This window comes from Osmia lignaria, chromosome 10, assembly GCF_051020975.1.
Source record: "Osmia lignaria lignaria isolate PbOS001 chromosome 10, iyOsmLign1, whole genome shotgun sequence".
Taxonomy (NCBI): Eukaryota; Metazoa; Arthropoda; class Insecta; order Hymenoptera; family Megachilidae; genus Osmia; species Osmia lignaria.
Window position 1 is genome coordinate 7,952,536 of NC_135041.1, and position 22,943 is coordinate 7,975,478.

Consider the following 22,943-nt stretch of genomic DNA (forward strand, 5'->3'; position numbering starts at 1 on the left):
TACTCTCAGGTCATTATTAAACAGTTAAAAATAACATTTCTCACTTTAAGAATCATTTTTCGTATTTCAGTATAGCTTCGCGACTGATTTATTAAGGGTAAACGTCGAAAAAGAATTCGAAAGCAACGCATGCCTAGCATTTCCCCAGCTTTTCTGCCATTCAAATCTCAAAGGGAGCGTAAAATGACAGTTTCAGCCCTGCGTTGCACGACGCACACACAATTGAGGGCTTTAGCTTATTTCCACCGTGTACCGTTTCTACTTTACAGTCCCGAGAATACTCCAACAGCATTCGGATACCCACTTTAAGGGCGTCGTTTCATAGATCGTAAAAGCGTCGAAAGATATTCTATTCGAGAAATTACTTTAAGCTTTATACCATGTGATCCTTAAAAGTTGTGCCCCTTTTGTACCGTGGCCATTTGCGACAGGGCGTATAGACATTTTATGACATCGTCAAATTTTCAATTAAATTTATTCACTGGTTTATCGTGAACGAATTCTTGCAAAATACGCATTGTTTAAATCTTGATAATTGCAAATTTACGAAGAAGAACTCAATTCTTTTGAAACACAACGAAGATGGAAACATTACTCTTCCTATTGAACGAGTAAAAATGAAATATTATTAATATGTACATCTTGTATAACGAAGTTTCAGTTTGTTTTCATCCTTTCCTCAAGCTTTTCATTTGTTTCTTTTATCTTTGGTCTCCGGAAATGAAAAGTGTTCGTTTTGAAGGAATCTTTGCAATGCCCGATATCTTTTAACCGGGATATCTGGAATGGTCAAATTAAACGAACAAAGAAATATTTCTGACAAATTAAAAGAATCGTTAAAAGCGAATGTATAGAACAGCGGTTGCAATTCTGGTGGAAAATTAAGTACCTACAGTGCCTACTACTAAAATTAATTTGCTCGCGAATAAATTTAATAAGTATTAAAATAAATTTACCACTTTTACATAATATTACATAAATATAATAGAAAAAGATAAGATAGATGATCATTTAAAATATCGAGAAGGTGGTTTGACGAAAACCAAAATGTTTCACTTAATTAGATATCGTTAAATGATAACTCGAAATTAATATAATTTGTCAATTAATACTGATAATTTGGAGGCCTTTTAAGGAATATAAAAATTGACCTATGTATTCCTATCTTATAAGGTATCAAAGGATGGAAACTACACTCGATAACTAGATATCTACAATCGCCTTTGAGTTTACTGCCGCGCCGTCTGACCAAGCGCAGACATTACTACTTGCCGGACCCTGTCTGACCTAGGGAGGGTCTAACCTAGAACCTCCTAACATTATAGACGAATAGGACACACGGTCTGATATTTTTGTCCTTATACTTGCCCTTTACTAACAGAAGCCGTAGGTAGCAAAGAATGACATACCTAGATTACAAGAAGTGGTTAGGAACTCACCCCATATATTGCGCCTGTTGATACCCAGCGAATTGTCCGTAAGTGTATCCTTGCATTCCTTGAAGAAAACCACCGGCCTGCATCTGCGTCGCTGTCGTTGGATAAGATTGGGGCGGATACCAGTATCCGAGCTGTCCAGCACCGCCGACGCCACCGACGCCTCCGACGCCCGCGACACCCGCCGCCGCCGCGGCGGCAGCTGCTGCCGCCGCGTAGTATGGGTACGTCGCCGACGATAACGCCTGGAAGAGCACGGGGATCAATGAAATAGAAAAGAATAAGAACATTGCCTCGATTTTATGCTTAACGATGTCAATAGGGTTAAGAATGGTAATATTGCTCGGCTAAGGATTCTCGTAATGCCTCACATGTGCCGTTAAATTGTCAGCCCACCGACGAACCGGCGATTACTTCAACATGTCGCAGGACCGTCTCGCCTGTTCGCTTTTCGAATTAGCGTGAAATTTCTTTAGATCATTGCAAGTGCAATTGCTGTGTTCATGGTACCGCTTATTGCCACGGTGGATGAAATATTGAGATAGCCGATGATAAGGAAAGAAGCGAAAAGAGAACGCTATAACACGACGTTCCAATGATATTAAATCGAAATCTTTTATAAGATGGCTATTAACGAAGTCTTATGGAAATTCAAGCTTCGTCTATGCACAGATATTTTTATAGAATTTTTCGGTCCAACTGCATCGAGCAGCAGACTAAGTCACGATGAGATGCGTAGTAATGCGATATCCCAGTAGCTGGTTCTCCCTGTGGGAGAACCGAGTTATGGGAATAGGGATCAATTAGAGCGATGTCACGGGCCGAGTAACAGTGGATGGATGGATGGATAGATGGATGGATGGGTGAGTGCAAGGGACGAGGAGAGGTTGTACTTCGGCTACCATTCCCAGATCGGACGTACTTACTCGTCCTACCGGCGCTAATTGCTAAGAGACCCCGACAGACACACTTTAGAGAACAGGCATCGTGAATAGACCGGAATCTTGCGCGATTCCCTGTCTTCCCTTCATCCTTCCGTTTTTATTCTTACACCCGAAACTTGAGCCGTGTAACCTGTTTTCTTTTTCATTTTTCCTGATTTATTTCTGATAACGACCTAAGGTACCTAGATACCTATTTCCACGCTGATGTTAAATAGTTTGAAATGGAAATGGAGCAATGACGCAAAAGATCCCTTTTATACTTTGGACTTAAGCTTTCTTCTGATTTAATTTCAATTGGAACGTTAACCAAGGAGATATGTACGATTTCGATCGAACGGTCTTATACGATAATGCGTTTGCCAAGATATCTCAATCCCTAATTCAAACCAAACTCAGTTCTAGTTCAAAGTGAACTTGGTACTAATTGCTACGATCTCTGGCACATACTCGAAACTTCAAGCATAGTTTGATCATGAACTTGTCGAATGACGTTCCTTCCAAATTTATATGGCTTTCTTCAAATTTCTTATTTCTTCTATGACTAATAAACTTCATTCAAAAGTTTGAAATTTCATTTGGCTCCTTATCGTTTACCTGTCCAGTTTGTTGAGCATTGTTTGGATCTCCGCTCTCCTTGCCCCAGCTGCATTTCACCGTCTGGCCATTGATATCGGTGTTGTGTACCGCCACAATAGCGTGTGTCGCCGATTCTTTGGTAGAAAACCTGAAAAAAAACAATAAAATTCACATTAGTTTAACAGCTTTAAGAAATCCCCTTTGTTTGTCGAAAATAGTACCCATAAATGGCACTCTTTAAAGCAAATTTTCAAACACCCTATACATTGCAATTTCATATATGTATTTTACCTATAATTTATTTCATAATAATTTGTATATCTTTTTTAAATAATCCACGTATGTAAATTGTATTTATTTTTCCCGACTAAATTACTATTTTAATCATTTCCAAACAAATTCCCTATCCAAATAACAGCAGATCGTATCGCTTTCAATGTACGTATCTCCTTATCTAGTTATTCTAAAACGAACAGGAGCTGATCGTTCGCCAATTCCAAGCACGTATCCCAACAAAATTCGATCAATTTCGTCGTTCTCGCATCTTACGAGGTCTGGATGGTAAATTGACGAATAGTAGACTCTTCACTCTGATGGTAGGAAGAATAAACGAAAAATCATCGAATTTATCAAGAGATTTGGTCTTTTAACATCCCGAGTCAAGGGATCCGTACAATAGAAGTACCGTTGAGAAGTTCATACCTCGTACTCGAGGATGGTCATCGTCAGCAAGCAACCCTCTTTTCTCACATCCAACTGTAAAGCTTGGACCGATAACCAGCAGTAGATAAGATCCTTTCTTTTCATCGAGAAGAAAGGAGCTCTCTCTCTCTCTCTCTCTCTCTCGTTCACATTTGGCTAGGTTCTATACACAGTATCCAGAGGAGTACGTCCATACGTCATCCCGAGATATTCGTTTCCGGGCTTCCTGACTATGGAAGAATGGACGAAGGAAGAGCAATTAGACGGAAGATATCCGAACGACGGACATTGTCCATGAGTGGCGGAACTGCCACGGACAGAGAAGAGATACCGGATGACGGAACGGTTGTTACCGTTCGACTTGGACGAAAGAATGCGACGGAGAAACGTCAACCAGGTCGAACGGCAAGGGTAAGAGGAAAGGAAGAGTTTTTTCCTACCCTTATTCTGCTCGTTTACCACCTATCCTCTCTCACGTTTCAGCTGCTGATGCTTCGAAGGTAGGTCAGAGAAATCTAGCTGTCTTTAAGAAGTACTGATAGATGCGCCTTTCGACGCTTTTTTCGACTCCTCGAGCTTCCTTCCATGTATGTTGCACTCGTTCATTTGTCATTTGTAAAATACTGTTCCAGAGTGAAAAGTGCTGAGTGGCTAAGATAGATGTTTAACCCTTTAAATAAACGGTTGACTAGGACATCTTGGAATCTTAGAATCTCAGAATTTTAGAACGTTAAAATCTTAGATCTTGAATTTTTGGTAATATCTTTAATTGAAAAAACAGATGGATTTGCGAATTTAGAAGGAATGCAGTTGTGTATTATATTTTACTTTATACATTAGATAAATTACAGCCATAGGTATCGTATAATTTTCTCTGTTTTACGATCCTCTAAACAGTGTATAGGTTCTTACTGCTTCAAGATCGTAAAGTCTTCAACGCTTATGAAACTGGTAAGTTTTATCACTGTGCACCCATTTCAAAGCTCATACCGCCTATCATCTTCGAGTCTTCGTTGATTACAGCATTTACGAAAACGAAAATTATTGGCAGGCATATCTCGCTCAGTGTTTGTACAATTAGAAAATGTTTTGTTGTTAAAAATATATTCACAGCGAGGTTGAATTCTAAGAAAATAACTTTAAAATGCATCTGAAGTTAATGATTTCTAGCACAGATGAAAGGATAAAAGCTGGAGCTAATAGCACGTGAAACTTTTTTGCGATAGCAATTTGCCTCAAAACTGAAGAGATGAGTTTCCAGTTGTACGCGATCTTTGAAACCGCGCAGTCATGCTCATTTTCCTTCTGCCTCTGTTATACTGGCATAAAAGAATATCGATTGAATGTGTAAGTGATTTTGGCTGCATTCCGAAATCAGCTGTTAATTTTGAAAGCACCATTGCACCCTTGTCAAATGCCAAAAGTTTGGATCAAGATTGAGACTGTTTCTTAACTGAGATTTTGGCAATAGGATACTTTTGGCTTGATTTCATATCTTATGAAAATTTTTAAAATAATATTATTATTAACTACTAATGAATCTTCAATTTTTATCACTTCGTTGAACATATTTCGTTTTACAAAAATGCAGAAATAGATTTTTCATATTTCGTGCCGTGGAAGATGTCTAAAATTTACGGCAAATTATTAATAACAAAGCAAAAATTTATCTGGCTTATATATTTCTGTACACCTATGAATATTTGCTGACAATAATTTAATAATTCATCATTTCTGTAAATTATTCTAGATATATCTGTGTGTACGCATAAATTGTTAGTGTTATGTGATAATGATCATAATTGTAAAAAGTTCAGTTTGAAATTAGCCACCCATTTAATTTAAATTTTAATCTAATTCCTCTTTTTAATTGTTTAAGCTCAATGTAACTATTATAATTTGATGCTATATAAATGTTTACCTGATAAATGCATAACCCTTGTCCTTGAATACACGGATCTCTTGGATGGATCCAAAAGGCGAGAAGGTTTTTTGCATTAATTCTTCTGTTAGACCATTGGTTAGTCCTCCGCAATATACCGTGCAGTTGGTTGGACTACTTTGATTGTACACTTCGTCGAATGTCAATGGCTTCGCATTTGCTGGAAACAAAAAATAAAAAATAAAGGTTATTACATAAATCTATCGGTTCATGAATCAGGATAATCCTACAACATGAAGCGACTTTAATAAAATATAATTTTTTGTCTGTTTATACATTGGCGTAATTAGGCGAGGGTCAAGGTGACCCTAGGACATTGTTAATTCCAAAAATTAAGATTGAAAAAAAGAGAAATTCATAAATTCCAAATTCAGGAGTTTGTTAATTCCGAAAATGAAAATTAAAAACAGAGGAATTGTTAATTGAAAAAATACATAGAATCCAGTGATTTATTAAATAAATCATTTTTTAATTAATCATGTGAATATGATACTTCATATGTATGAAGTCTGGATAGAGAATTGAAATGTTCATCATTAAACTTTGTTTGGAGATAACGTGTGTTACTTAATGTACACATGAACGATGAAGTAGAATTACGAATTTTCCGATCTAAAATTTCTCGTAAAATTGATTAGCTTTATGCGAAAGTTACACTTAAGACTAGTCAGCTACAAAGTTCACCTCTACTACGAAGATTAATCGTAAAATTGCAAATAAACGATGTGCTAGCTACAAGGAGTGTTAGGAAATTTCATCAGAAAATTAACAATCTTCACGGTTCATTCTTGTTCGATGCTGTGTTTAAACGATGACTTGTACAACATTTTACATCGTTACATAAACCAGTCAAACTTTGATAATCTCTGTTAAACGTACACTAGAGTTCGAAAGTTTTATGATACTTACAACGGAACAGCGATTGACTTTCAATTCTGAAGTTATAGGAGACCTCAAAAATAATAATTCTGTAAAATTATGCACCCCTTTGAAGCAACAGAGAAATTCGTGTCCACAATTTTGTAATGTTTAATTATCTATTCAAAGTTGTATTAAATGCAAAATCTACTGTAACCTACTTGTAAGGTGTTAGCTATGCTACGTCAAGGATTTATGGGTCATAATTAGCATTTCACAGCTGGATTATATTAGATTTCAGATGTTTATTAAAAATTAAATTTTTTGAAGTGTTCACTGAATTTTTCATTTAATCTAAATCAAATAGTTAATTAAACTCTAAAAAAATTTGAATACAAATTTCTCTCTTATTTTACATTATTATTACTTCCAAGGTCTGCTATAATTATAATAAAGTTTATGTCAAATCATTCCCCTTGTTAGTAAATTTTACACAAACTCAAGAAAAAAACAACATTTGTGAAATAGTTCAAAGATACAGAACAAGTATTTTGTTACATTTTATACAACAGTGGAAACGTGCAGGCAATAATGCAGTGATAAAAGATAATATTAAATAAATGATTTTCTGGCATTTGATAAATGATAGCTCTCGTGATAGTATTCCATCTTTTACAGTATTATGAAAATTGAAAATGCTCTTATTATATTGCCGCTTTAATGTGATAGATCTTCCTCCGTCTTAAGTTCACCGATAGCTGAGGAAAGGGGTCAGGTTTGACGACGCGGAACACGGCTGCAGCAGGTTAGTTGTTCAAGATATCGAACGGCAATGCCAAAGAGGTTGAACCCCCGTAAGTTTACGATCGTACGGGGGCTTAGCCTATACGAAGGTAGCAGGCCACGGGTGTAAACGCGACCGGTAAACCACGGCCTGTAATTGCCTCGTTCGAGGATAGAAGGTTCTCAGGACGTCGGAACGTCCCGTTAAGAACTTACCACGGGGACGTTCTCTTCGTTTCTGAAAGCTCGGCATTATCTCTTTATTGCCCCCTGAACGTTATTCTCAGTATTCTCGGAATGTCGTCCCCCCACTGGCTTGTGTTATCGGTTCGCTTTAAAAAAAAGAAAAAAAAAAGAAATTTCTTCCTACTAAAACGCTTACGTAGCTACTATAATATCGATTTTTCTCTCGTGTCCATGAAATTATTATTTCCTTTTTACGAGGCCTCGAGACTCTGCTGCTTTCGATCGATCCTGAATATCGTGAATGTCAAAGCATCATTCGCCGTTGGACACTTCGTTTTCTGTTCTATTGTTTAGAACAGCCGATTATTTGCCGATTTATTGAGCGATATAGCATTTAAAACATGATATCTCAATTTTATAACGTTCATAAAATTAAATTACAAGTCTGAATTTGCAGTAATTTAAAGCTATTACAGTTGTAAGTAGTACAAGTCAATAATTGTTGTCTATTTATTAAAGTTTCCATCATTTCATTTTGTAACTGCTATAATACAATAGATTTATGATTACAGTACAGCTAAACATTTAAAAAATAATATTTCAGTCTTAGGATATTAATAGAATTAGATTGAAAGTAAGCGATATTATAGCTGCAAGTAGTATAAGTCAATAATTTTAGTTCTTCTTACTTCTTAGGAATTGTCATTCTTGATTTTATATTCTTTCGAATCATAAAATATATGTTACAGTAACCTCTATATTTTAATAAATATCTTGTCAAAGATAAAAAATAAAATTTATGCTTTGTTTAAGAAACCTTACATAAAGTAAATTCAGATCAACTAGATAGAATTCTCTTCCATAGAATCATAAAGCAATAAATCATCTTGCTGTTAGAAATCTTATCGAATATTTCGTTGAACATTCCTTACATAATAAATGAATGTATAATATTATTGCTTTTATGTTGGATAATTTGTTATCCGATATCGCATAGAAGTTTTTTTATTGAGAAAGTTTGACGCGACACGCACAATCTTTTAATCAGGGGGGATACTTTAACAAGATGCAAATAATTCTCCTTATCGCGAACAACAGACGTGTTGGATAAAATTATACAGAAAAGTATAATGTATTAGCCCTGAACATGCAAAATTCTTTCGGTTACGTTACTTACAATTAGACAACTTTTTGTATATTACTTAATTCTTTTTCATGCGTTGAATTTAAGGAGCTCATTATCAGGGATGTCCATCAAGTGAAATTTTTCTAACTTAAATAATCATTTTCTAAATATTCTTTCGATTAGATGTTAAACGATTTCGTGATAGTGTTATAATATCCAAGTTAATAGGAAGTGAAGTCAACTGATTTTCCCGAATATCATATCTTCCCAGTCTATCCCTCAGAGAATCGATGCTCGAAAAATCAAAATTCATATCGGATGATCTATTCGAGAAATTGCTACGGAAGCTTTGAAGGAGTTACATCAGATATACTTGGCTGAAAAATCGAGGGGTTTACTGTAGATCCATACTATCATAAAGGTTTTCATAGTAGCAAGACACCGTGAATGAAAATCAGCTTTAAAAGAAAAGACCGTGAAGATGAGATTGGTTTCTCTTGAGAGGCTTCCTTAAGTAGAAAGAGTAACGATTTGCGATCGAAAATTCTATCCAGGCTTATTCGTGCCTGGAACTTTACTGAATTTTGAGTGATTCATCATCGATTCTTGTTTAAAATAATGTGACCTTATATCATGATGAAAAATGGCTGATCATGAATTGATATTTAAAATATCATAATTAATTTTGAATTTGTCAAATCAATACTAAACTTTGCAAATCAAAAATACATATTAATAATATATCAGACAAATTTCAATTCCTAGGTACTATGTTTCTTACAGAGGTGCTATGTGTTTGAAGGTAACTAGTAATTAGTAACAAATAGAAAATAATTAGTAGCCAATTTGTGTATCAATTCTCTCCCTTTAAAGACCTAAAATCATCTATTTCCTCAGCTTGATTTCCAACAACAGACCCTTCTTTCGAACGGTCACGAAGATTCAGTGATGAGAGTAAGTGACACATCATAAACCTCAAAATTTCCTGCATCATTTCCTCTCTTACATCCCCGTCTTTCAATAAGCGACCTATATTTCGCGCATGCGTGACCAAGAATATCAAAGACGGACACGTCTCGTTTAAGAAAATCTCTCTGGATCTATATTTACCGGACCTTCCGATTCACCGTGTCGAAGAATAAGGTGCATCGTGATTTATGGGTCGTGGCTTGGACGTACACTGAGTAATGTAGGTTTTTTTGGTTTAAAGGGAAATAAGGATGGGAGACTTACACCATTTACCTTTAGTTTTGACAAAACCCAGAGAGAACCTAATTTAAAATTTCTTATTTCCACATCTAAAGGACATGAACAAAAATGCAGGTGGTAGGAATTTTCGTTTTCTACATTTCCACATCTTTCTGCTCTTCTTCCACACTTAAAAATTTTAAAAACCTAAGTGTCAGTCGACTCTACATAAATAGTAGGGAGGTCTACCATGCTCGACACTATATAATAGCGAAGCCTACTATGCTCGATACTGTACATAAGTATCCGACTCCATTAAAGAACGAGCCTGTAGTTTCACGCAAGCTCGGTTCATTAGGCAGACTTGATTACACGAACGCTGCTAAATCGAACTTCAACATACTCAATCAACTCGTGCCGGTTCGAACTTTATTCTTATCTGGTCCTGGGAACAACTTGGCGATCGGGTAACTAGATTTATCGCATGGATCTAGGAACTTTTTACTCCGCTGAATCCCCGATAACTCGCCCCGTTCCGTTCGCTCCGCTCCGTCCAAGCCTGGTGTACCCGACGAGATGAAAGATCAACAAGAAATTCGTGGGGTAAACTCGAAATTTTCCCTTGACCGAGCCAGCTCGTAGTTTCGAGGTCAAATAAGAAAAAAAATTACAAAAATAAAAAAAAAATAAATAAAAAGGAAAGGAAGAAGAAGAATGAGAAAGAAATGGCGGGAAACAAGGAAGTGAGAAAAGAAGAGAAAAAGGAAGAGAGAGAGTACGATGTTGGACTTTCGCTTGCTCTCATTCCACGGGAAGGAAGTTTCCACTTTTCTCCATTTTATGGCGAATGGAATCTCTAGTGGTCGACGATGGAACTCCAGTGTACGTATCTCGTACCCCCTTAAATAACGCAGATACTTGAAGTTTCGTTGGCACTGGCCACCCTTAGCAAACGTGCCAATATTCCACCGGGGGGGAGGGGGAGGGGGGAAGGGGGTAAATTCGTGATAGCGACTCTCTTTAAGTGGACATTGGTCATTCGTCTTCGTTTTTCGTTTTCTTCTCTACCCTCCTTTAACTCCTGGCCATCTACAGATATTTGAATAATTAGTTCTCTCAGGCTGTATTTATAACTTTCCATCGGTGGCCCTTTAAAGCGTTCTATCGACCGGCGTGAGAAAGATAAAAATTACCTTTCTGCTCTCATTCTCTTTTCTTCTATTTCATGCCTGTGTCTCCGAGAATGCTCGCGCTACTGGCTCCCGCACTTCGCTATTGTTGTACCGTAATTGTTATCCGTTTTTGCGGTACTGGAACAAGCATTTTGAGTCATTGTTCTTACAATGACACTTGTCGAACAGGAATCGTTGCATCTGGTACAGGTATAATTTGGAAAGAATATAATTCAGTCAAATTTATGATATACATCTTTCTTCTATCTGTAGACACTACAGTTATCACTTCAATTATTTTTTTCTTTTTTCAATCTTTGACATTAGGTGTTAGTTATAATGTTACTAACCCTTTAGCTCATGATGGGATTCTTCATCAGAGTTTGATTTTTATTATATTTTTTTAATAGTAATCGTTTTCTATAAAGATATTAAACAAATGCATAAAAATCATGCACAGTGATTCAATATAATATCCATCAGTTTGATCAAATACCAACTTCAATGCTACCTTTTCAAAAAAAAAAAAAATAAAGAGGATGGATATAGATACAAGTTATTTTCAATACTCTATATTATGTATCACATAAATCTAATCTATAGTCAGGCAGACTATGCAGGATCGAATTCAAACTATTCACTACCTGAATTTTATAAATCCTTCGAAACAATACTTAATGACGATGATGTCAATAATATGCACGTGGATAAAAGTGCACAAGTGATACGAAGAATAAAAAAAAAATAGTTACGTACAATATAGTTGTAAAATAGTACAAGGAAGTGTGCGAAATGTCACACGAATTGCTGATTCTATCGGTGTTAATTGTTATTAAATGATTGTATTAATTTAGGAATATGTGCATACACATCGGTGTTCCTCGGGAAGCACACGTTTAATCTGTACCTTTGTTTCTAAAAAAAGAAAAACACTGCAGAATAGTAGAGGTGAAAAAGTATCAAAACTAAATAAAAAAATATCAAAAGTGAAGGAAAAAATGGGTGAAGAAAATTTCAGCTTTTAACTTTTCTTTTCGACCTTTTTCTTTTTACCTTGTTATACAACTTTACAATCTTTCTCTCTTTCTTGCTTCTTCCCACGTTTTCTACGATATTTTTACATAATTTGGAACGCCTCGGGTCAAAGTGTGTATCTCTCAAACAAGGGAAATACACGAGCATGCATACCGAAGCCAGTGTGTGCACATTGTATTATAAAACGTTACGATACAGAAAATTACTTTGAACAAAACTCGAACGATCCTGCTAAACACGTACGTACACGGTACAGGTAGATTTTATGCATAAATTGTCTACTAAAAACGGGAATTTATGGCTGTTTTAGAACGCTGGGCAGTCGAATGTACTAACAAAAAATATTAAATTAACATATGTTTACAGATTGACTTTATCAAGGTAAATGATATAATTGTATTTATTTTTGTAAAACGTTTTATTAATATAAAAAGAAACATTGGTTTAACCCATTGGAGATTAAGATATAAAAATCCAGTTATAGAGTATACTTGACTCATATTATCAATTAAAAAGATCCTTAAAATATAAAATTATCATAGCGAACGCGATAAGAACGAAAGAGAGAAAAATCTGTATGTACATACAAGGAGAAAAATGATAACAATAAAATGCTGATATTTTTCTCCACGAAATAACGTACGTATGTATTAATAAAGGACGAAGATAGTGGAAAATGTAAAGTTTAAGAGAACGTATAATATAATAATGTTAATTAATAAATACAACAAAGATAAGTAATGGTATAATATTAAGGTAATTAGAAGAAGTACAAGTAATGATATTTAAAAAGAGAATAAAGAAGTAAGAATAAAAAATGTATGAGAAACGTATTTTGAGTAAAGGGTAAATTAGATATAACGTTCGTAGCTAGCTTGCTTTGAGTTTTTGGTACACTTACACACTTTGTCTAAGCTCTCATTCCCTCTTTCTTTTTCTTTTTCTCTTTTCTTTCCTATTGTCCTTTAACTCCTGCCGTATCATCCTTCCTGCAAAATATCCGTGTTAAAACGACTAGTACGAATAGTAGCTCAAGTGCAACGACGCTCCCTATTGAATACAATTTTTATTATTCCACATTATTTATCTTACAAATAGGGAAAATACCCTCTGATACAAAAATGAAATTTTAATTAAAAATTGAAGCAAGATTATAAATATGTGTGATTTGATTGGAATTTACATTTAAAAAAAAGCTTCATGTTCAGTTTCCATAGCAGTAGAATAATAATTTTTTAGTTATAAAATAATCCTTACTTGATAAGGGTGCAATCTCTATGTTTACCAAGCTAAAATATGTAATAAAATAAAAATTTAATAAAATAATATTTATGAAGATATTAGTATTTGATTATGCTATCACACTATCCAAAGGTTAATGTTTTAAAATTTGTTCGTTCTTCCAACTCGGATAATTGTTGTTGTTGTTGTCGGTGGTGCTACAAGTATAGACCATTAAGTAAGACTTATTTGGTGTACCGTTCTAACAAGCGTACGGCTGGTAAGACGGCTGTGGATTTCTAAATAGAGGTGTTTTCGGTCTGGCAATCGATTACTGTAGAATCTGGAACTCAAGGAGACTCCTACAGTCGGGTCTAGCCATGCTGCTTCGTGCTCTGCTACGTTCTACATACTTGGTTTTCAACCCCCCTCTCTGTGCTAAGCCAAGATTTGTAGTTGCAGCATAAATTTGAGCTTTCACCCCTCTCCGACCTGCTTTAATAGATTAGTGTCCCCGATAAAGGAGTCCAATACGTGTATTGAGCCGTTTTCTATCCCTTCTTCTCTATTACCAATTGATTTAAATTAATTCATCGAACGTTTATTTTCTTCCTCTCGCAATGCAATGTCTTCCATTCTGGAAATCTACCTATTCAATTACAGTTTCTTTACCTTAAAAATGATAAATTATTGCATGAAGCATAAATTGAAAATAGAACTGCTAATTAAAAAAAAAATCAATTTGGTAATATAGAAAAATTGAGAAAACAAAGAGAATTGGGAAGCACGAAATATGGAAATTAATTCTGTCATCTTGTACTTTTATAATTAATTCAGTTAATCAAGGTCTTGCTGTATGTGAAAAATAATTTTGATGAATTATCAATGATGTTTATTATCTAAATTACACGTAGAGAAGAAACTTCATGCAGAATACGAAGAGAAAGCGAGCTACCCAAAGGTAGAAGAAGAAACGGAAAGTAAAGAGGGTGGCAGTAGTAGCAACTACGAAAAGGAGATAGAGTAACATGATGAGAGCAAGAGAAACCGATCTAAACGCTTAAAGAGCCACGGGGGTGTTCAACAGCGTTCCGCACTCGACGACGAAATGGCCTCCCACCGCTTTATCGAAACGGGAAAAGCAATCCTCTCTCTGCACCTTCGTTCGCCTTTCGCGTATGTGCCTATATTACCTTCGATCCGCATCTCCGCAAGCCCTGGCCATCCCCTACAGCCCGCCGACGTTTAACCACCGCCTGGAAACACTCCTCGAACCTCCATCCTTTCCTTCGCTAACGTGTTCGGCATCTCTTCTCGAATCAGCCTTCACCGACGAACTAGGAGCTATGTTCCTAACCGAGACCTCTCAGGAATTTCATTTCGTATGCTAGGATAATTGTACGCTGCAGTTTTACACACATGCTTCTTCCTCTTTTATCAAGTATCTCCTGTAACTGGCTGGTCTTGATAAGAACGGTAAGAGCGACTATAAGCAAGGTTTAATGTGACAAAATTCTGCTATATAAAAATTCAATGTCGAATTTATAACACGTGCTTAATTATTTAATTACAATTTTCATTCGCCTATATATCAGAGGATTACTGTTCGCGTTGAAAGGCAGAGCAGTATAATCGAAAGCAATTCCGCATACAGAATCTTATGCTCTTTCCGTGAAGTCGTTACGAAACTAATTTAAATTTCTTGAAAACATTAAATTCTTTGAAGCACTCTTAAAATTTTAGAATCGCAATTGACCCAATTGTCAGCCATCCCGTAAATTCAGGGAAACAAGAAACCGTTCGTCTACGTAAAAACCTGTCCCCCTTCATCCCCAACCGTCCCACGACTCAACGAATATGGATTTCCTTAAAATTGCTTAAACTTTCGAACGAATTCGAAAGTTTCACCCCGGTAACGACGATCCTCTAAACCACGAGAACATACGATAACTGTTTCATGCAGTTGTCGTATCCACCGAAAGCAATCTATCCGAGAAAACGATACGGGGCGGGCTGGGAGGAGGGGTGGGAAGAGAAAATAGTCGAAAAAAGAAGATTGCTCGCGGGAAAAGCGTATTATTGTGGGGGTTCGCTCTAATACGAAGGTGCTGATAGCTGTGATTGCTCGACCAACGACATAGGGGTTGGTTAGTGGTTGTAGCGGTGATTCTCCCGGCCACCACCCCCCGCAGTCACCACCACAAACATTCAGTCGCTTTTCAGCTCACCAACTCTTTTCCGTCGTTGTTTCTTTGCCTATCCATCTTTGTTGGCAACCGTGCCTACGCTCTATCTAAAAGGAATAATCGTTTTCTTTCTTTCATCATCATTTACCTCTTATTGTTTTTTTAATTAACATTAAAAGGGTCAAATTTTCTTATCTTTCACTTAGAAGGATCATTAATGCAAGTATCTTTGTATTTAGTTTTTTGATATTCGATGGATATATAAATTTACAAAAACAATAGCCTTTAACATTTGATTTCAATTTCTAAATTGCAGCAAAATTATTGATGCGTAGTCGATGAATGGTCAAAATTCATGATGGGTTGTATTAATTTGCTCGCTGACCAATTTCCTGGCAATATTAATTAACAATTCGAACGTACGATAAACACAACGATTGTTTTTCAACAATAAACATAACAACTGTTCAAATTGCTGTTGTTAAATAATGGTAGTTCAGAAACAATTGCGGTTCATTTTAGTATGCTGGTCACTTTTGATAATTAACAACCTGTTCGCAATATCGAGTGACAATTTTTTGATTGTAAATTGGAAATATTATTTTGACGATATTTACAGAATCAATTTCGTAATATCTTTACTTTTCAATTTTGATGTTGCCATTCCACACGACCGTAACATATCAAAGTTATTTGCAATAATAATTCCCTTGGTCTATTTCCATGCAAAAAGATACACGTTTCTACCGGTGCACTTGTGACCTCTGAAAGTGATGTACGATCTTGATTGGTTGAATCGAAGTAGACGTCGCGGAGAGAATAAACGAGCGGCGATTTATATCGGAAATCCGGCATGGGAAATTGCACCAGGACGGAGTAGGTTTATCGGTACGATTTGTATAATTATCAAAGTTTTTGGGACCAAATCGAACACGATAGTACCCATACAACTGCTCTTTCGACCAAACTCAATCAATCTTCGACACTGAGAATTTAATTTTAACTGTAAAAAAGAAACTCGTATATCTATCTGAAAAATATAATATTTGAAAAAGCACTGCCAACAAATTTGCATATGTACCGAAACCCTTTCAAAGTTTAATTCAACACGAATTACAGAGCACTCCATTGGAATCATACTCCTCAAAATGAAACAATAGATCACGTAAATTGATTCGAATAGAGAAAAGAACAGCTTTTAAAAGAAGTAGTTCCATTTTCGTTGTTTACACTGTCCTCTTGAAGTCGGTGTACCTTAAGCCGAGTTTCAATGTAATTATAGTAAGAGAAATAGCTTTCAATTGGTATTTGAAAAAAAAAAAAAGAAAGAGAGGACCATCTGGATGTTTTAATGGACGAATGGATCTTGCTACGACTTACTGTTTAGTTGTAGTTCAGTATGGTAGTACAGAAAAGATACATAGCCAGGATACATTGTCTCTGGTGCAAAATACATCTCCGGTAGAAGCACTTCTCGCAACAGTACCCAAAGGGACCCTGTGCTTCACCTGTACAGATCAGGTTTCGAAGTATCGCCACCTTCGAAAGAGGTCACCAAATGCGTCCCTCCACTGGTTTGTTAGCTTCCTGGTAAACGTACAGTGTAATTGGTCATTTTCTCATAATACCAGGACTGCCGGAATTCGATCAATAAACCAATTGGGAAAAATTTATCGATGGAAAGACTATAACAGGAACAAATGATTCTATAATATTACCGTCCATTTTTAATCTCAAATGGCCAGAAAGATTTATTCGGAAAATACAAATTGAGCTGAGATTTTGTGGTTTCAGATTAAAGGGTAGTTATCAATTAATTATAATCATTGATAATTATGATCAAAAATAAAATACTGTCATCCCCTAAAATTCGAGGATGTTTATTAAAAAAATTCAAAATCAAGGAAAAATGTTTTGGTAATGTTAATAAGATTACGGAAGATACTTCTTAACTTAAATTGCTCATTATTTATTCGCAAAAGCGAGCACTTTTTCCTCTGCTTTACGTTCTGCCTTGGGGTTAACTTTTTACGTTCCTTTTATAAAATATTTCCTGCATCATTTATTGTTAGCTAGACTGTAAGTTGCGATATCCATAGTAATAAGGGTAAGCGCGGGATACTCTGCAAGGTGCTACTTTTATTTTTTTTTTTTTCACTAACTCTATTATACGTGTAATTACGGACTTTACGAGTGGAAAGGCAGACAAAAAAGAGCGTGGACGATACATGAAGCAGGAGAAACAGTCGCGAAAGTTTTCAGCCCGGTATACATTTCGAGTAATCCATAATACTTGTTAGGTAAATCATTTAGCAGTTACGTTTTACTAGATAGTTTCAACGAGGAGGATGAAAACGAAGGTTCATCGAGTGTTACTCGTTGCTTTAACAGTTTATCGATCGGTTCACCCTGCGTGTCTCCTTTCTCGACACCTTTCGCATTTAACCGTCTGTGGACACGTTCGCATCCACCTAACACATGGTTAAACTATCGATATTAACCTGGTGACGACATTAGTGAAAAAATGTTATATGAAATTTGCGACAGGGTATCACGTATCTCAATCAATCTAAACAAAATTTTTTAAATTAATTCATTAGTTTCTTAGATTTGTTAATTTATCAAAATACATTATTTCTTAATATATTATATCTCTGGTATATTTATATGAAATTCAATAATCTATAGCAGTATTAATTTTATTTATTAGATTACGTGCTGTGCTCTATAGGGAATCTCCAAGATAGAGTTTAGTCACGTCAAAATAAATATCGGTTCAAAATAATCGCCATAAATATATCTCTAATTTCGGCTAAGAAATATTACTGTCTATTATTTTCACGATATTTCTTTACTCTATATATTTACACTATTTTTCTATTTAAATTCAAATACCACCCCCTACACAAGTGATATGGCAATAAAAGTATTAACTATATCTCCCAATAGAAATTCTGAATATGTAATATAAAAAATCTGCCTCTATATTTAATTTCACGTTACCGTGCACCAGTGCGATAATTACTATTCGGAACTCGACGGTATTTATCCGTTAACGATGCTTCGGTCCTTCAGACGACGTAGCCGTCGTCAACGGAACTCAGCTTCAGATTCTCCTTAGGTATGTACGTGTATATAAACCAGGTTCGAGAAACATCGATCTCTCGCGCCTTGACAAGCCACGTATTCCACGGAAACTTTCCTTTCCAAAGTAGCAATCTAACTTGTCTCATTAAGATAATACAATAACGTGATACAGTCGTTCGTAGACCGCGACGACGATCGACAGAAATTGTCAGTCGTACTGGCAATTTAAACGACCTAGAAGGCGAACAGCAAACTATTACTCCAGCTTAACTCTTTAAAAACTATTCGAATAGCAGCAGCAGCTGGAGTTTCCAATTCCTTCTAGAGGCTGAGTATCTTTGGGTCAGTTTGACTTCCAGACTCGGTAATGCGGCGCGATGTAAAACTTCCGGGTAGAATACGAAATCCGCGCGTGATTCGAATTACGGAAACAGGAGGTAGGACAGTTCGTTCCTTTGAGGGCGACGTAAATCCAGCAGTGACGGGAAAGGAAAATTCGACGTTTCCAGGGAAAGTTGCGTCGAAATGACGGACGAGACCGTTAGCTGGAGAACGCTCGAACGTTCCAGCTGCCAAATTGAAGAAAATTGGAAGCTTTGTTATTTACAATTGACTGGGAGCAGAAGAGGTGACGGAGGGAACAGCTTAGAGAAATCCCCTTTAAACCCTTCACCTTGTATTTCTTCTCCTTGTTTTTAAAATACATTCTCTTATTCTTGTATCCTTGTATCTTTGTTTTGATGAATATCGCAATGAGAGACGAACCAAACTCTGTCACTATCTATAGAAATTTTTTCCTCATTTTCTGCCACTTGAAGAGTTTATGAATTTTTGCTTTTTTAAAATCTGTGTTCTTCGGAAGAAGTTCCTTTTCCTTTCAGTAGCGAAATTGGCCATTTTACAAGAATGAATACATTGTTCAAAACTCGCAAATTTCATCAAACAACGCGAAAACACAGACCAAGAGTGTAAATATTGATTCTTTGATAAATCACAACGCTTTGTTTGCGGTTGAATTTATTTATAAAGGGAACATCGGGCGTTCAAACAAAATTTCAAGTGATACAGATCCGCTTTGAGCAGACACTTTGCGGCCTCGCCAGCCTCGCTCGAGATTTCATCACAGCTTTTCCAGCAAACAGCCGTTCAATGGTTAATCCCGCTTCGAATCGGTCTATCGATGCCAATTTATTCGCTGTCAGTGATCGATGCACGAAGAGGATGCCCGGAGGGCACGATTGCTTCTCATTGCTTCCAGTTCTATGATAAATGTTGAGACTTTCTGGAGTATAACCACCTCTACATATTTATTTACAAAAATATTTGGCAATTGTATGTTAGATAGTGCCAAAAATAAAATTAGCCATTTGAATTTTAAAATAAAAGACTTCCATAAAAAAGAAATTCTAAAAATTCGAATCCTAAATGTCAAAAGCCTCATGAGTCAAAATTGATTCTCCACTTTTTTTTTCCAAGTGTCCATTATGGGATAGTGGAAGGTGCCTGAAGTGTTCAAGGACTACCACAATTACCAAAGAGTGGGAAATTGAAAAGTAATTGAATCGATCATGCTAATATTACCGTTTGAAGCATTTACGGGGTTATTCCATCATTTTTGCAACTCGAACGTACAATCACAGATTCGCGTCCCAATTCGACTGGTTGGTTCATTTCCTAAGGGATACAAACTTCCAGTTCCGCCAGAATTCCAACAAATTTACTATTTATGCCGTTTCGATATACGCCTAGCCGTGAGCTGTTGTGATACGGGCAACCAATCAAAAACTCTGATCGGAACAACCGGCCAAGCCAGCCGTCGGCGCAACAAGCAGAAAGCTCGGTTCACCGCCTGCAGCGAGGATGAATTGGTGGCGAGCGAGCGAAAGAGACAGGGAAATAGAAAGCAACGGGCAAAGGTGGATAGAAACGGGGGTGGCAGAAGGGTACGCTCGTCTGTTGTTGGTAGGTTGTTCCGTTTGTTGACGTTTCATCCGACCATCGCGGGTATTTCATACACGGCCACGCATATGCGAGCACAATGATGTACACTTAGCGTGTACACGTTGCTCACCGGTAGAGAAAAGACCACTCGACTCGCCCCCTCAAGCTATAAAAGTAATTATCGCCGGTTGTTAACGATTTAGCGTGCGTGCGCTTTCGAGATCGCGTTTCAACGTTGCCCTCGAGCAGACCAGGGAAACGGATATTACCACGAGTGGTATTTAAGTGCGATGGGCATAAAGGAATCTATTGACGCCGCTTATGCTTTTGCTTTAATTACCGATTTATACGATGCCGCTAGCGATGTCTCCTCCCTCGTACGCTGAACATTGTTTCGGTCATTTTATTCGACTGCTGCGCTCTCGTTGATTTGTCAAAAAATTTTAAGATAATATCAATGCTTTATTGTTAATTACTGGTGACACTCGTCTATATTACTTTTGCTCGACTTTTGCTCGATAATACAGAGACCCACGGGCACAAATTGCTCAGACATGCCGAATGACAATTGAAATTCTTAGAAACGTCATGACCTAGTTTCCCTTTTCTAGAAACACACGCATCACTAGTAGCGATAGTAAAAAGACGCTGACTCAGCTTTCCATGTTTAACAGTCGCACAGGTGTCAAGCTTGGGTTAGGTCAGCAGAGACGTGCGAGTGGGAGGACTTTACGAGCGAGAAAGAAATTGCTTTTTACTATAAATGACGACGTTTAAGAAACTGTATGTCGTAATTTCGTGAAACAAAATTCACTTTGAAAAAGGAGACTTATCCTTTCTAATGATAGAACGAACGGATCTTCGACATAACTTATTTTTAATATTCATGGAGTTGAAACATGTTGATTCAAAGGACTGTTGCCTAAAGTTCACAATGTTTAGAAGATTAGTAATAATTTTCATTCCTAATGAAAAATATAATATCATAAGAAGTTACGTAGCCCGTGTAGCGAATTCCGTGCTAACAAAGTATCCATGGTACGACTAAATATTCAAAGTTTCTATTTAGCGAGAAAGTTCATGAACGGTGCGTAATTTAATATTAAGCGTGTTCGAGCACTTTCTAAGTAGTCCCCAAGTTCTCGGATTCCGTCCGAACTCGATTCTACCTTCGATCGTGAGAAAAGCGTCGGCAACTGCCTTGTAATGGAAGCTCGATGCACGGTATCGTGTTAAACTTTGCATTACTGATAAGACGAACCTCTTCTGCATATACACATGTATGCAGATGACATAAAAAAAAAGATTATTCATTAGTTTCCTTTGCGTCAGGATAAATATGTAGTAATTATCGAGTATTACGATCCTGACGACCGGATGCCATCTTAAGACGTCACGCTTACTATGGACGCTTTGGATCCGACTTAATTACAATCTTAATGACATGGTATAAATATTAGCGTCCGCTTAATTAATATTTTATTCACAATCATCAGCAATCTTAAATGTATCAAAACGACTCATGTGCTCTTTTTCCCCTATTCTTTTTTTTATCCCTTTTTTCCAGAGAAGATTAACATATTCTTTGTTGTATGTACGAACCTTTATACTGACAAGTGAAATGTCCGTAAATATGAACGTACCTTAACGATGAGACGGTTATTTACGAGTGGACTGCACGCATACGTTGCGTTCGAGTACACAGAGGTTGTAGAACGATGTATCCCTTCTATGTTCTCGAGCTGTTGGCCACTTTAGTACCGGCAAGCATGCCGCCAATTTCCAACACGGCTCGACACTTAACCCTAGCAAACGGACTGGCTCGCTTATTCAATGCTGCCACGTCGACTCTACGTCACTCCTGATGGACTGGTCTTCCGGTGCGTTAATGTTGCGTTAAGCCTGCCTTCGCAAATCCATTCGCGTGTGTGTACCAGGGTTCACGCATTATTACCTGTATACCAACGGAGAAAATTGGTCCACGTGAATTGGGGTTGATTTCCTTCAGGATTTTCCTATTTTCCTCCCTTACGACTTTTATTTCGTACGCTTCAACGTACCGGATGAAATATGGCTTTGTATTATGTTTCTTCTTGTTTACGGATGGTATAAGTCGAATTGATTAGCTCCCTTTTCTTTCTATTCTTCCTTTACGAGGTTTGTAATTTTTTCCCTTTGATTGAATCCCTTTGTTCATTATGTGACTTGTATTTTTTCACATTTACCCCTATTTTTCTTACATAATTGGTTTGCTTTCTCTTCTTTCTTTTACGAGGTTTGTTATTCTTTTTCCCTTTAATCAGATTTCTTTGTTTATGTTGACATTTGTATTTTCCCATATTTAATTGCACGCTCTTTTTCATAATAAAGTGCATATTAAATATAAAAGTCAACTGTTATTGAAAACATTAAAGTAATAAGAAAATGCTCAACTACGTTGACGAAACTGAATATTAGTTCCTCTATTCGATCGAATGGTTATTCATTTCGGCAATTCTAGAGTGGTTACGTTAACTTTCTTAACTTTGAGTAAAAGTCATAGAGAGTTAAATGCTAATAA

The 22,943-nt window shown here is 36.6% G+C and overlaps 1 protein-coding gene across 15 annotated transcripts in view; it reads right to left on the minus strand.

The window, feature by feature from the left end:
• LOC117611917 (nucleolysin TIAR) overlaps positions 1-22,943 on the minus strand; it is a 355,924-nt gene that overhangs the window by 14,251 nt on the left and 318,730 nt on the right. For all 15 annotated transcript variants that reach the window (XM_034340391.2, XM_034340392.2, XM_034340389.2 and 12 more), the window contains 3 exons: positions 5,580-5,760; positions 2,975-3,104; positions 1,440-1,681 (listed from right to left, as the gene is read on the minus strand). In XM_034340391.2, coding sequence (XP_034196282.1) covers positions 1,440-1,681; positions 2,975-3,104; positions 5,580-5,760 — 553 coding nt within the window. The remainder of the gene's footprint in view (positions 1-1,439; positions 1,682-2,974; positions 3,105-5,579; positions 5,761-22,943) is intronic.